The sequence below is a fragment of the Pleurodeles waltl genome, chromosome 10 (genome assembly GCF_031143425.1).
Source record: "Pleurodeles waltl isolate 20211129_DDA chromosome 10, aPleWal1.hap1.20221129, whole genome shotgun sequence".
NCBI lineage: Eukaryota > Metazoa > Chordata > Amphibia > Caudata > Salamandridae > Pleurodeles > Pleurodeles waltl.
In genome coordinates, this window is record NC_090449.1 from 108,277,680 (window position 1) to 108,292,764 (window position 15,085).

General features: G+C 51.8%; 1 protein-coding gene across 1 annotated transcript in view; it reads left to right on the forward strand.

Annotated features, from left to right (window-relative positions):
• The first annotated feature begins 288 nt into the window (after positions 1 to 288).
• UNCX (UNC homeobox) overlaps positions 289 to 15,085 on the forward strand; it is a 16,070-nt gene continuing 1,273 nt past the window's right edge. Inside the window, exons 1-2 of the mRNA XM_069209899.1 lie at positions 289 to 703; positions 7,444 to 7,619. Of these exons, the coding sequence (XP_069066000.1) occupies positions 436 to 703; positions 7,444 to 7,619 (444 nt within the window). The 5' untranslated portion in view covers positions 289 to 435. The remainder of the gene's footprint in view (positions 704 to 7,443; positions 7,620 to 15,085) is intronic.

Sequence of the window (15,085 nt, forward strand, 5' to 3'; positions counted from 1 at the left end):
CTATTAGTGCCGCTGCTGGGGGGGGGCGGTGGAGGAGTGGCCGCAGCAGCCGTGCTGCTAGTGTTTAACTGGGTATCAGTCAGATCTCAAGCCGGGCGGGGCGCGCAGTTCTTATCAAAGCCCCCCTTGTCTTGTTGTGACAGCTCTGATATTGTTTATTGAGGTGGATGTCAGGTATAATTAGCAATCGATACGGAGGACGCGCCGTGCGTGCCCCGTCTGTGACGTCACGCCCAGGCGGGCCGGTGATTGGCCCCGGCGCTCCCAGAGCCCGGGCTAATTATTGGAAGGGTGCTGCTGATAAAGTAAAGGGCGGCCCCGGCGCTGGCAGCATGTCCCCTCCCGGCCGCGCCGGCCCGTCACTGTGCTCCGCCGGCCGCTGAGGAGCCGCTTCCGCCTTCCGGCCTCCAGACTCCCGCCCCTCCGGCCACGGACATGATGGACAGCCGCATCCTCGAGCACCCGCACGCCCAGTTCGGGGGCTCCCTGGGCGGCATGGTGGGCTTCCCCTACCCGCTCAGCCACCACCATGTGTACGAGCTGGCCGCCGCCGGGCACCAGCTGCAGTCCGCAGCCTCGGCCGGGCCCTTCTCCATTGATGGACTGCTGGGCGGCTCGTGCGCCGCCTCCGTCGTCAACCCCGGCCAGCTGCTGCCCTCCGGCTGCGGCCTCAACGGGGACGGGCAGCAGTACAAGATGTCAGGTGAGAGGGGGTTCGGGGGATGTGGGGGGTGCTGGGGGTGAGTGACGGGACCCGGCCCGCGCGTCCTGGGGGGAGAGGGAGCCGAGGTTGGGACTTGGAAGAGGACCTGGGACCTGAGCATCAGTGACACCACTGAGTGACAGAAGAAGTGAACTATGCTCCAGACCGGAGGATGGAGAAGGGACCCTCCAAAGCTCCCCTAGAGAGGGTAGGAGGAGAAGTGCGGGCTGAGGACAGATGAGATCTCAGTGAGTGGACCTGAGCATCAGTGACACCACTGAGTGACAGAAGAAGTGAACTATGCTCCAGACCGGAGGATGGAGAAGGGACCCTCCAAAGCTCCGCTAGAGAGGGTAGGAGGAGAAGTGCGGGCTGAGGACAGATGAGATCTCAGTGAGTGGACCTGAGCATCAGTGACACGACTGAGTGACAGAAGAAGTGAACTATGCTCCAGACCAAAGGATGGAGAAGGGACCCTCCAAAGCCGTCCTGGGGAGGGTAGGAGGAAGAGTGCAGGCTGAGGACGGGTGGGATCTCAGTAAGTGGACCTGACCATCAGTGACACGACTGAGTGACAGAAGAAGTGAACTATGCTCCAGACCTGCGGATGAAGAAGGGACCCTCCAAAGCCGTCCTGGGGAGGGTAGGAGGAAGAGTGCAGGCTGAGGACGGGTGGGATCTCAGTAAGTGGACCTGACCATCAGTGACACGACTGAGTAACAGAAGAAGGGGACTATGCTCCAGACCAGTGGATGGAAAAGGGACCCTCCAAAGCCGTCCTGGGGAGGGGAGGAGGAAGAGTGCAGGAAGGGGACAGGTGGGATCTCGGTGAGTGGACCTGAGCATCAGTGACAGGAGTGAGTGACAGAAGTGAACTATGCTCCAGACCAGCGGATGAAGAAGGGACCCTCCAAAGCCGTCCTGGGGAGGGTAGGAGGAAGAGTGCGGGCTGAGGACGGGTGGGATCTCAGTGAGTGGACCTGAGCATCAGTGACACCACTGAGTGACAGAAGAAGTGAACTATGCTCCAGACCGGAGGATGGAGAAGGGACCCTCCAAAGCTCCCTTAGAGAGGGTAGGAGGAAGGGTGCAGGCAGAGGACGGTGGAATCTCAGTGAATAGACCTGAGCACGAGTGGCAGGACTGAGTGACGAGACACTTGCTGTGTGCCCAGGGATAGAGAGGCATATTGTAAGAGGTCGGAGCGCAGGCCTGGAGACGGGACTTGCAAAGGGACCGGAGGAGTGAAGACCCCCAAGACTGATTGAGAGAGTGAGCATTGAGTGAGCACCGAGTGTTGGGAGCACGCAGACGTCCTGCAAAAATGAAGAGTGCAGGCACGAGGACTGGAGCACTGAGTGAGCTCCAAGGTGTTGGGTTGTCGGTCGCGGAAGAGAAAGACTTTTGAAGTGAGAGCGGAAACTCTGAGAAACTATGAGTGATCCCAAAAAAATAATAACCTAGCACGGTATCTTTAGGGGGAAGTGTGCAGGAATTGTGAATGGAACTGAGCATGGGGTACCAGGACTGAATAACAAGAAAGCACGGACTGATCTCCCAGTAGTTGACAAGGAGGAACCCAGGACTAAATCCCTAATCTGGGTGCCAATGACCACCGACTGAGCCCCCTTGATGCAGAAGGAACACCGCCAGTGACACTTTCCCTGAAACTGCAATAAGATGAGCGTGGGTACGGTGACATTGCCAGGACGGGTGAGCCCTTCGGCCACGGACAGTCGCCCTAAGTAAACTTTACCCGGTGCTGACCGGGGAGCCGCACATTTGAAAAGTCTGTACATGAAGATAAGATCTCATCACAACGGAAGGGGCACCGAGACCAAAATCCCCGATACAGAGCTGTCACAAGCCGGTTCTACCTGTTCTCGGAGAGCCGGTGCCTGGTCCCAGGAAGCGCTGCGCGCAGAGAAGCGAGATCGGGCGCAAGGTTCCTTGTTGAGGGCTCATTGGGCGTTCCGCTGGGGAGTGAGGTGCATGCAGTGCTATCTCTGGAGGTGGAGGGAGTCTCCACACTGTGAAAAGAGGGTTGACGGGGCGGCACTACACCTCTTGCCATGCTCGGGCAACTGACACCGCGCTTCGCGGTCAGGGAAAGCTGTGAGACCAGGTCTGTGCGTCCGGACTGTTGTCAGGGTTTGAGGTCTCCTTACTCAGGTGGATGTTGGAGGGCACAGTTGGGGGTTGCTTGCTGTGTTGGTGTCAACTGTGGCGTTTGGGCGCGAAGTAGCCTGGAAGAGGCCACTCGTGCTGTTATTGCGATTTCAATTGGTGGTCCGCACTTCTCAGAGGTGTGTGGGGTCTGGAGCGTCAGTTTATTGTTTGTGGTAATGGAGAGGTTCGTGGTTCTCACATAGTTAGCGGCACTGGTTGTTGTGAAGGTGTAATGCTTGGGTAGTGTTTGGGAAGCGCTTCCCTGTTGCTGAGGCGCTACGGAATTCGCAGTTCTCTTCTATCCTGGTGGTGCAGGGCAGAGCCTGGATTTATTGTCTCGGATTAGGAGTTAATGCTGGGCCCTTGAGCGAGTATTCCGGCCCGGCGGGCCGCGGAGTTACCCATCTCGTGGTTCCTGGGATGCGCAAGAGACATGGGGGGCACCTGAGGTGATTTTAGTTGAGGGCTGGAACACTTGCTCGAAGAGTCATAAAAGTTTGTTGAAGTCCAATTCGAAGAGATAACATACGAATGGAGAAGGCGTCCTGGGTGAGGCGGGCACTGGGACATCTCTCGGTGTCTGAGGGTGGGAACCCGCACTGTGGCGGAGCGCGTGGGCTGTGGCTGGAAGTCTGGACGGTGGTTGGGGCTGAGGGCGGGGTCGTGGGTATGCCTCAGTATTGCAAAGTCGCGCATACAGAAGTTTCATATTGATTCTGGAGTATTGAAGGAGTGACTAGGGTGGTATCAGAGTGGGTGGTGGGTGTCGAGGTGAAATCGGGGATTCACGTAAATACAGCAATTCGTGGTTTGCGGGAGTGACAGCCAGTCGTGATCGTAAAATATGAGGGGCCACCGTCGGTTGTGTGCGATAATGAGAGCCAGTGATTTCCATGTGTTCTGGTGTGTTTGTGCGAGTGACGGTGGCAGCACGGTGCGTGTGGAGGGCCGCTGGCACAGGCCTCAGGGGGGACGCCAGTAAGCGCTATGTGTCCACTGATAGCGGGGTCGGTGTGCAGGGCCGCTGCTCGGGCCTCAAGGGAGCCAGCAGCGCGTGCATTGTGCTCTTCGGACATCAGGGTCTGTGGAGGGTGGTCTGTGGGTAACCGGGATGAGGTCCGCGCACAGCACGGTCTGTGGAGATCCTGCAGCGTGTGTACTGTGCTACAGGGGCACCAGGGTCAGTGAAGGGAATGTTGCCACTGGTCTGTGGGTAACCGACATTTGCTCCATGGTCTGTGGAGATCCAGCAGCGTGTGTGAGTTGTGTTACACGGGCATCAGGGTCTGTGGAGAGGGTGTTGCCACTGGTCTGTGGGTAACTCAGATGTGCTCCACGCAGAGCACTATCTGTGGAGAGGGCTGATGCCACGAGTCTGTGCGGAGCCGGCAGCTTTGCGGGGTCTGTGCACAAAGGTTGCAGCGCAGGTCTGTGAGGACACACGAGGCCACGATGGCCACAGAAAGATGCGCACGGCAGCGGTGCCCCCATCCGGACGGGGCTGCAGCCTCCCCTCCCTGGCAAGGACAGGGGAAGCTGTAAGCTGCTGGAGTCGGACCTTCTCCGCGCGGTGGCTCGGTCTGTCATTCTAAGCCGTGGGCTCTGAGGCAGGTTTCTCTTCTAGGGGCGTCAGCCTGTCGTTCGATAGCCGTCCTCGAGGTGAAGCCGCTCTACCCAGGTCACTGCTGTGGGAGCAGGGTCCGAGCACAGAGCTCTTTGTATGAAACGCTATGCATGCTCCTTGTTAGGCGTGAGCACTGGGCCTAGGCGTGGGAAGCTTGGCTTCACAGGTTCCGTGGAAAGCAGGGTATTTAATCTCTTGGGCTAGGCTTTGTTGGCTGTCTTTGTAGTGGTAACTCGTTGATCAATTCTTAAAGCCCAACAATTAAGAGGTGTGTGTAATAAAATTATTACAGTCTCTTTCAGACCTTCCTGTATGACCGGGGAAACAAAGGGTCCAAGGGTAAAAGGCTGGCAGGCTGAACAAAGAGCACCCCAATGACTGTGTGTACAGTGTTAGCAGCGTAGGGCCGAATGACAATCTGGTGCGTCTGCAAAGACAGCGCTGACAGGACAACCCAGGGCCATTGTTAACAAAGCACCGATAGGACAACCGAGGGCCATTGTTAACAAAGCACCGATGGAACAACCCAGGGCAACTGTTAATAAAGCACCGATATGACAACCCAAGGCCACTGTTAACGGGGCACAGTTAGGACAATCCAGGGCCACTGCAAACACAGCACCGACAGGACAGCACAGGGCCACTGGAAACACAGTACCGATAGAACAGCCTAGGGCCACTGCAAACACAGCACCGATAGAACAGCCCAGGGCCACTGTTAAGAATGGACCACAGAATCCCGTAGGGTCGCTGAGAGTAAAGCATCGAAAGGACGACCCAGGACCACAGTAAATAAACCACCGATAAGACGGCCCAAAGCCATCTTAAATGAAGCACCGATGAGAGAACCAAGAGCTTCCGTGAATAAAACACAGATGGGCAACCCAGAGCCTCTGTGAGTAAAGAACTGATAGGACACCGCAGGGCCAAAACAAAGCAAGGACAGGACATCCCGGGGCCTCTGTAAACAGAGCACTGGTTGGGCATCGCAACGTTTGGGTAAATAAAACGGCGAAGAGCATCTTGAAAACGATGTAAATAAAGTACATGCATAAAACATCCTATGGCTCTGTAATTAAAGTATCAAGTTAGATCATCTAAGGCCCCTGTAAGTAAAGTACCACTACGGAAATCCAGTGTATCGGGAAAATAGATCCCAAGATGGGCTACCCAGGGCCTCTGAAACTAAAATAACCGATAGGGCCCTCCAGTGCTCCTGCAAACAAAACACCGGTAAGGGCAATCCAGAACCTCCGAAAATACAACACTTAATAGGCAACGGCCTATGGCCTCTGCAGAGAAAAGAGGGGCCAATAACTGGGCCCACAAAATGAAAGTAAAAGGGGTCCTGGCCCATAAATCTAATCTCTTTAAGGTAGGGCAAGCAATCTAGTGCTTCATCTTTAGGGCAGGAAAATGTAGTGCTTCTGCCTATATGGAAAGGTGGCCTCCAGCCTCGGGCAAATATCGGTTTACTCTGGCCTAGTATGGAAATCTGTGTACCTCCGATGGTTCCGGATTTCTTTTGTGTGTGATTTTAAAGCTGTGGGTGTGGGTGGAAGGCATTGCTTCATCTGCATTAGGAAAAGGACTTATTGTGTGTAAAGGTTTTGAGGGTCAGCAAGTCTTTGTAAAGCAACAAAACTTCATTGTTAACCAATGTCAACAATCGACACTGTTGATCGCCCAAAAGCACCCTGAGCGGGTTTCAGGTATAAAACTAAAGAATGATAGGGACCGGATTAACACTCATTTGTGTTCTGTCTGCGGCCACCACGTGTCCATCCCTCTGGGGCTGCAGGACTGGCCTTGTTGGGGTCTGATGGGTCCGGATTGCAGATCTGAGATGATAAAGTGCTTGGCTTGGTGACTGCTCTTTTTGAGTGGGGTGACTCCAGTACCTTGTGGGAGTGGAGGATGTAACTAACTCTCCCTTTAAAGGAGGATTGACTCCAGGTGACTGGGCCTGTAGGCAGGGTCTGGGACTGCCTCGTAGACCTTTGAGAGGCAAGGTCACCTCAAGTGACAGGTCCTTCAGGAGAACGGCATCTGGTTTTGTTGGGACAAGGTGGCCAGTCTTATAGAAACTGGGTGACTACAGTTGACTGGGCCAGGTGGCTAACTTTTTTTGGTGGCCCCTTTTGGAAGCGACTGGGCCTGAGGGAATGATGTGATGGCATTTGACTGGCCTAGTTGAAGAAAGGTGACAGCATGGTAAGACTGGTTGGCCTTGCAAGAGCAGAGTGACCTCATGTCACTGTATGTGTAGGCGAGGAGTGATTATACCTGAATGGCCTTGTAGGAGAAAGGTGGCCTCTGACAACATTCCCTTTAAGAAAGGGGGTGCCTGGTTTTCTAGGTGTAGGGTTCTGGCCCAGCACATGATTGGCCCTGTATGAGAATGATCACGACACATACCTTGTTTTCTGGGTACAGATTACCCCCCGAGGAGCTGGCTCTGTAGGACAAGGATCACTCTTAGTGGCTGGCATTGTAGAACCCATGTCCCCATATGACTTACCTAGCAGGAAGAGTGGGCGCCGGGCCTTTTAGGAGCGGGGTGTCTCCACAATGCGTCCGAAATGCACTTGCAGCCGGGGTGGGTCCGGTTCCCCACACCATCATTTAACGTAGGGAAAAACAGCAGTGAAGTAATGCACGTGGGAAGCTTCTCTCGGCTGGGGCCGTTGTTATTGCCTCTGAGTTCGGCTGCCCAACGTGAGAAATCCGGAAAAACATTCATGCCTTTGATCTCCGAGAGTTTGGGAGAGAATGCCACTTGAAGCGCGCACCTTGGTGTTTACTTGGGACACTCTGCGTCTTTTTCGTGATAAACAGAAAAGCTGTGTTTTGGTAGATGTTGATGCCTGCTCTGAAGGTGGTGTGGGGGGTTTGAGGCCTCGTGCACGTCACGGCACTCACGGTGTTGTTTCTCGCTGATTTTCAGACTCGAGCGACCCGGACAAAGAGAGCCCCGGCTGCAAGAGAAGGCGGACCCGCACCAACTTCACGGGCTGGCAGCTGGAGGAGCTGGAGAAGGCCTTCAATGAGAGCCACTACCCGGATGTCTTCATGCGGGAGGCGCTGGCGCTGCGGCTCGACCTGGTGGAGTCCAGAGTGCAGGTGAGTGGCGGCCGGAGATGGGATACTCCTCGCCCCCCGAGGGGTCCGCGCCAAACCGGAGAATGGAGCAGGAGGGCCTTGGTGGTAGGGGCTGGACCTCTCGCACCCGTATCAAGAGCCTGGGCCGCAGTTCGAGTTCAAGCCCTGGCCCACTCGGAGGCAGGGACACGGTACATTCGGAGATGAATCACTACCCTTAAGGTCCAGCCTGTGCTGTCAGAGCTCACATCACTCAGTGGCTCTGGCCTTCTCGGAGCTCACTCCCTCTAGCCTCCCTGCCTCTTCAACCCCGGTGTCCCAGGCCTGTCTCTCAGAGCTGCCACCAGCCCTCTAGATCAGTGGTCTCCAAACTGTTTAATGCCGCGCCCCCCCAGTTGAAAAATAAAAATCAGTGCCCCCCTTAGAATTTTTTTCCAATTAATTTATAAAGATGGCAATGTTTAAATATATCTAGACGTATTTAAACATTGCAGTTTAGTAATGTTTCCTTTTTTTATTAGTGCAGTAACATGTTTCTGTTTAAAACAAAACACTGTTATCTGTGTAATGCTTCTTTTGGCCAGAGACTCGCGGCCCCCCCTCTTCCCATCACTTGAGGCTCCCCTAGTGGGGCCCGTCCCCCCAATTGGAAGACCCCGGCTCTAGATGCTGCCGCCCCCTAGCAGTCCCCATCCTCCCAGGCTCCTGTCTCTTAGCTGCCCCGTCCTCAAGCAGTCCTGGTCCTCTCGAACCCCCGTCCTCTTTAGCGCCTGGGCCCGCTCAGAGATCCCTGCCAGTGGCGCCCCGGGCCTTCCCCGGCAGCACCACAGCTCCCGCTTCCTAGCATCCTCGGCCCCTTCAGCTCCCGTCCTCCGGCACCGAGGTGAACACGAGCCATCCTCACGGAGCTCCAGTCCGGGGCGCCCGGGCCTTCCTCGCCTCTGCTTCAATTCATTTTCACCACAAAAGTCTGCTGCTTCAATTTTCAGTTTTCTATTGAAACCATACTTTTTTTTGCATAAAATGGCACTGAAAATATTGTGAAAATCAGCCACTAGTCTTTTGCATTTTTATTTAAAAACATTGTTATTCTTGGTGTTGAAACACATTTAACAGACGATTCCGCATTATTGTGATTTAGGCCCGCAACGTTGACCACAATACCCTTATAATCCAGGATAAATTGGAAAAGCAATAAAAATATAGGACGCTGTACTGAGAGGTCTCGGTTTGCTTGAATGAGCCAAATACAGTCCTCCACACAACATGCACCAAAACGTTCTTGTTTACTCTCAACACAATTAACCAGCGGCTAGCACAGAGTATCAGGTCCAAACACTGCCTTATATTTACGCTGCACTGACACACCGATCTACGAAACGTTCGTACCACTTGGAGACATAAAATACTATATTCGGCAAATCACTTCGGACCATTAATGGGCGGTTTCTTTCTGTTCAGCGAAGATGCATCTGCGAGTCTCCGCATTGCTTCCGTTAAAAGTAACAAAATAGCCTCTTCTTTACTAAAATTACGCATTATATAAAAAACCGTGTTAATATTTCCCAGAGCCGGGCTTTAAAGGAGTCGCGGAAGCTGGCAGGGGCTGGTGAGTGCCATTACAGCATTAGCGTTGTTTGAAGCGGTATTTACAAAATGGCGTTTTCCTCCCCTCCTGACCTCCTCTGGTGTGAAACCCTTTTATCCAATTTGTTCGGAGCTGGTTAAGTGAAGTCGAGACCCTCCATTTCCCTTTAATACGGTAATGAGTAACTCTCGCTGACAGGCCGGCAGGAATTAGCACAAAGGGCCGAATTACCAGCGAGAGGAGCCGAGGCGGCCCTTGAAGAGGCTGCCATGGTTTAGCGCCCACGTCTCACGGGTGTCGGCGGAGTACACCCGCCTGCAGCACCAGAAGCGCTTGTGGTACGGAGTTGCGTGCCCAGCACCAGGCCCCGCATCGCAGGGAACAGCGGTGTACACCTACCACACACGCCTGTAGTTAGTGTCTGTACCGAGCATGGCATAGTTGTGCTTACACCCATCAACACCTGCGTCACAGGGCACAGAGATGTACACCCGCCACTCACACCGCCAGCGCGAGTGACTTTACGCGCGTGGCACAGAGGCAGAGGTGCCCAACAAGCTAGCAGCCAGTTGCATACCACTCACCTTCACCTGTATCCCATGGCACAGAGATGTACACCCGGCATACCCACCTAGCTAGCAGCCAGTTGCATACCACTCACCTTCACCTGTATCCTATGGCACAGAGATGTACAGCCGCCACTCACACCGCTAGCGCGAGTGCCTTTACGCGCGTGGCACAGAGGCAGAGGTGCCCACCAAGCTAGCAGCCAGTTGCATACCACTCACCTTCACCTGTATCCCATGGCACAGAGATGTACACCCGGCATACCCACCTACAACACGAGTGCCTGTATGGAGCATGGTACATATGTGCCTACCCAGCCACCGGCCCCTGTGGTTCATGGCACAGAGGTGCATAGAACTCACCATGGCACGTCATGTTACTGAGAGGTGTACACCCGACATCTACGCCTGCAGCTTGAGTGCCTCCACTCAGCATGGCACAGAGCCGGGGGTCATAGCAGAGTGGTGGTCCTTACATCCACCAACTGCGTATCCCATGGCGCAGAAGTCTACGCCTGCAATGAGAGTGTCTACTGGGACAGAGGTGCGCACGCTTCCAGCAGCACACGCAACACATGGCACCGTGGTACCCACTCACACCTGCAGCTTGAGTGTCTCTACCGGGCATGGCACAGACGTGCTCGCCCAGGCACCAGCAATGCACCTCAAGAAAGAGGTGCCCACTCCCCACCAACACCTGTAGCACATGGCCGCCTTTGCAGTGCGAGTGTCTCCTGGCACAGTGGTGCCAACCCTCCCTCCTCGCGTATGGCACAGTGATGCTCGTCCTACCACTGCGCCCGCCTCTCACACCTGCAGCATGTGTCTGTGCAGAACATTGGCCCACAAGTTTTCATCGAGCCAGCGGCACTCGGAGCATGAATGTCTTGGTATCTGCATGGAGCTTGGCGCAGATGTGTCCTCCTCGCCACCAAAGTACTGCGCATGAGCACTGGTGTCAAGACAAAGCAAGGGCACAGAAGCCAACTGAGGCATGAACATCAGTGGCTGGACAAAGCATGGGTAAAGGTGCACACCCGCCACCAAAGCAGGCAGTGTGAGTCCCGGCAACAACCCTTGCAGCAAGAAACTATCACTACACTGAGCAAGGCACAGAGCGGGCCACACCGCTACCAAAGCGAGACCACCATTGTCAGAATTGTCAGGCAGATGATTAGTACAGAGGGCCCACCTCACCACACTCCTGTCAGTAGACAGCATGGGCACGGAGGGCACACCTCACCACATCAGTGTCAGGAAGGAGCATGGGCACAGAGGGGCACATCCCAGCACACCTGTGTAAGTAGTGATCAAAGAAGCATAGGGGCACACCTCACCACACACTAGTGTTTTTAGAGAACACGCACACAGAGGGGCATACCCCACCACACCAGTGCCAGTAGACAGCATGGGCACAGAGCGGCATACCCCACCACACCAGTGCCAGTAGACAGAATGGGCACAGAGCGACACACCACAGCACACCAGTGTCAGTAGCACAGGGTGGAGACCTCTTACCACACCAGTGTCAGCAGCCATCATGGGCACAGAGGGGGCAAACCTCATTAAAGAGCATGGGCAAAGAGGGGCCCACCTCTCAAAAAGCATACAGCATGAGCAAGCAGAAGTGCAAGCCTCAGTATCCCTCACCTGCTTGATTCATTTACTGAGGGGCCCGCTCTACCCGCAAAGTAAGTCTCGTTGGTATTAAGGCATGCTAGTGAGGTGCCCTCTCCTCGATCACTGCCGACATATGCCGCGTATCATCCTATGGTGTTGGTGCCTGTGCCGTGCTCTCTAAATATTACCAACATGTACACAGCATGGCGCACAACTCCCAGAGCACAAAAATAGCACAATGCGCACTACTGGCACCACAGCGCGGCACACAGCTGCAATATAACAAATAACAAACCAACACACGTCACTATCGTTCTGTACAGCAGTGCTTAATTTGTAGCAATAACTACATGGAGCACGCCCAAAGTTTTATTCTGGAGCCACCGGGCGGCGCTGCATAATAGGAGAATGCACTAGCCTTGATTCCGCCTCGTGCCTTTCTTCCATCTCCACACATTCACTGCAGTTTTATCTCGGTTCCGGGTTCTTTGTGCGCCCTGATATTCCCGACTGTCGCTGATTTGTGTCTCTCCCCCCACCCCCAATTCTACTTTTTCTGCCTTTCTCTATGCTGCTCTGGGTCAACGCCCAACGATTAAAAAAGAGTGCCGGTCCCAAAAAAAGGAGTGTCGGTACTCACAATCTGCAACCACCGGCACAAATTAAGCACTACTGAACAGAGCATATTGCTAACATGCACAACACCGACATCACACACATAGCATCACTGGCATTCGGCATAGGGCTGCATTGACCCCAGATTAACACGCCAACACCAAACTATGCACCATTTGAGCACTGTACAGGGCATGGCACCGAGCACCCCAGAGCATATAAGCAACACATTTCGCATTGGCATCCTTTTCAGGGCATGGCATAAAGCTGCAGAGTCCCCAGAACACACCGCACACAACATGTAATAACACCATCTCATACACAGATGGGCGGCTCATACTGTAGAAAGCATGGCACTGATCTTCACACCCTCCACCCACCAAAACATTCAGAATCCCAGTGTTTGTGCAAAACATGGCCCAGAGGTGTTCAGCAGTAAGAACACGCCACCTCCAACGCGCTCATCTTTAGACTCCGATTCAGGGCAATGGTGTTCAACACCTAGGCCACACTATTATCAGAACACACATCAGTAGCATCCTGTGCGGAGCATGTCATCGAGGTGACTGACCATTGTACACCCCCACACCCCCCCCCAAAAAAAAAATTAAGCAATAGCATCATGTACATAGCATGATACAGAAGTGACCGCCCCTCAACACACAGCCGTCAAAACATAGCAACATTAACATTATGCACACACCACCCCACAACACGCCACCACCGAAACATGCAGCATTAGTATAGCATCCTGCACACAGCACGGCACATAGGTGCACCTCCCACAACACAACACCGCCAAAACATGCAGCATTAGCACCCTGTACAAAGCATGACACATGGGGGACTGTCTCACAACACACCACATAGCAGCTGTCATTGGCATCAATTACACACCACGTCATAGTTGGGCAACATCAATGAAATATTACCACCAAAACATACTGCGCCAGCATTCTGAAAAGAACACGAGACAGAGATGCATACACACCAACAACACACCTCCACAGATGCTGTACGACACATCCTGTATAGATCAGGGAAAGGAGCTGCACAGATCACAAACCACCAAATAATACAGAAGTATCCTGTACTAAGCGTGGCGCAGTGATGCACAGCCTCCCAACCACACCACCACAAACGCATAATGCTTTAGCAGTCCTGTATAAAGCATGGCACAGAGATGCTCGAAAAATAGAGCACACAACCAACAAAGCATGTACAGTTGGCATCCTGCGCAGAGCATGACACATGGATGAACAGCCACCAGAACAAGTTGTCTCCGCTCTCTTTATAGAGCCTGTGCCCCCAGCACCAAAACGGATAGCATTTCCGCACCCTTGATCTGTCACCAGTTTCTTTACAGTGCGCGGCGCAGCCAGGTTCCCCCTGCCCGACCAAACACTGACTGCCTTCAAACACACAAAAGGAAGCGGAAACAGCCGGTAAATTAAAAGTGAAAGGGCCGTTGTCAACAGTCGGGTTCAGCTATCGAAGAGAGGGAGGAGTTTAGCCGGCACAGGGGGAGCCCGTTCACTGACGTGGCAGATTTAAATCTATTGCAACCACATTCACACCTAAACACCTCCCCGCAGCTTGTGTTGTTCCCCCTCTGTTGTTTATTTTGACAAAATGTCCGTAACGCAAGTCTGTGAATCAAAACGCTGTTCTTTGACTTAGCTCGTTCAATGCAGAGGACAGAGTCTACTGGCGAGGCGCATTATTATTAGTAAAACATCTGATTTTGTTGATTTTTCTTTTTTTAACGCATGATGTGTTTCTGGTTACCGGTTTTTGCATGGAAGAATAACTTGCTCAGCGTTGTGCCGCGACTTTCACAAATACTAATTGATGCCTACGTACCAGAGGATAGTTTTATTATCTGCATTTTTTACGTCTCGCAAAAACTCATGTAATCTCATTTTTAGATAATAATGCAAATAATTTGGTTGAATACAGAATATTGCTGTCCTATTGAAATCGATTAAAGCACGCCTGTGTCTTTTATATTGACACGATCATAAATATTCGTGTACGTTCAGGTCAAATTGTAAGATTAAGTGTAAGTTGGTAAAATGCAGCCATTATAGCAGTTATTAATTTTGTCCCGCCCTTTATTTACCATTTGGAATAATGCGGTGTAAAGTATTGTCAGGTGTATGTCATCGCTGTGATTTCGGAATTAGCACTACGCGTTGTCACAGTATAGCATCGGAGGCTATACTATCGCATCTTGCCTAACGTGTTTGTATTATTTTTGCGACTACACGCTTCTGGTGTGATCTGACACAGCATAGGTGTAGAGCAATATAAAGTACAGATATATTTTTGCAAACTCGTATGGACTTTTATACACTCGCAAAAGCAGCTCTAAAGAGCAGTATTGCTTTAATTAAAAAAATTAGCGTGGTCAGTGCCATGTAAATTTATTCTTCTCGCCCCCCATATCGTGTAATAATTGAAAACAAGAAACCCGTATAGTTGCTTTTCATCCCACATCGAAACGTCTCATTACATGTGACTTTGTGGCGTTCTTCCCAGTGCTCTTCCTTTTTTATCGTGGTATTTGCCTTCGCTTTTGTCGAGCTTTTTTGGAATAGAATCAAAATCTTATTTAATTTGTTGAAGGAATGTTTCCGATTATAATTGGACATAACCACCCAATAGATATGTGAGATACAAATGCCAAAAATAATGAACAAATCGTGATTAACTAGCACTTGTAAATATAATTTCTAAGTGTACATTATTAATACAAGGACTAGCAATAAAATATATATTAATTAAATAAATTATATTTATCGCATGAATGGAAAAGTAAGCAATACGTAAAACTCTAAATAAAATATAAACGTACGTATCAATAATAACTACATTTAAATAAATTAAAACAAATGTTAGTATTCTCCGTGAAAAAATGAAATAAAAATAAATTAAATACAACTGAGCGAAGTCTAAAGAACACATAGAAGTAACAGTAATGAAATAATATTTAAATGCATGCAATATACTCGAAACAAGTGAGGTAGAAATAAGTGAAGAATATATAAAATATAAAACAAAATTATAATTTTAAATATTTTTTTTATTCTATGAAA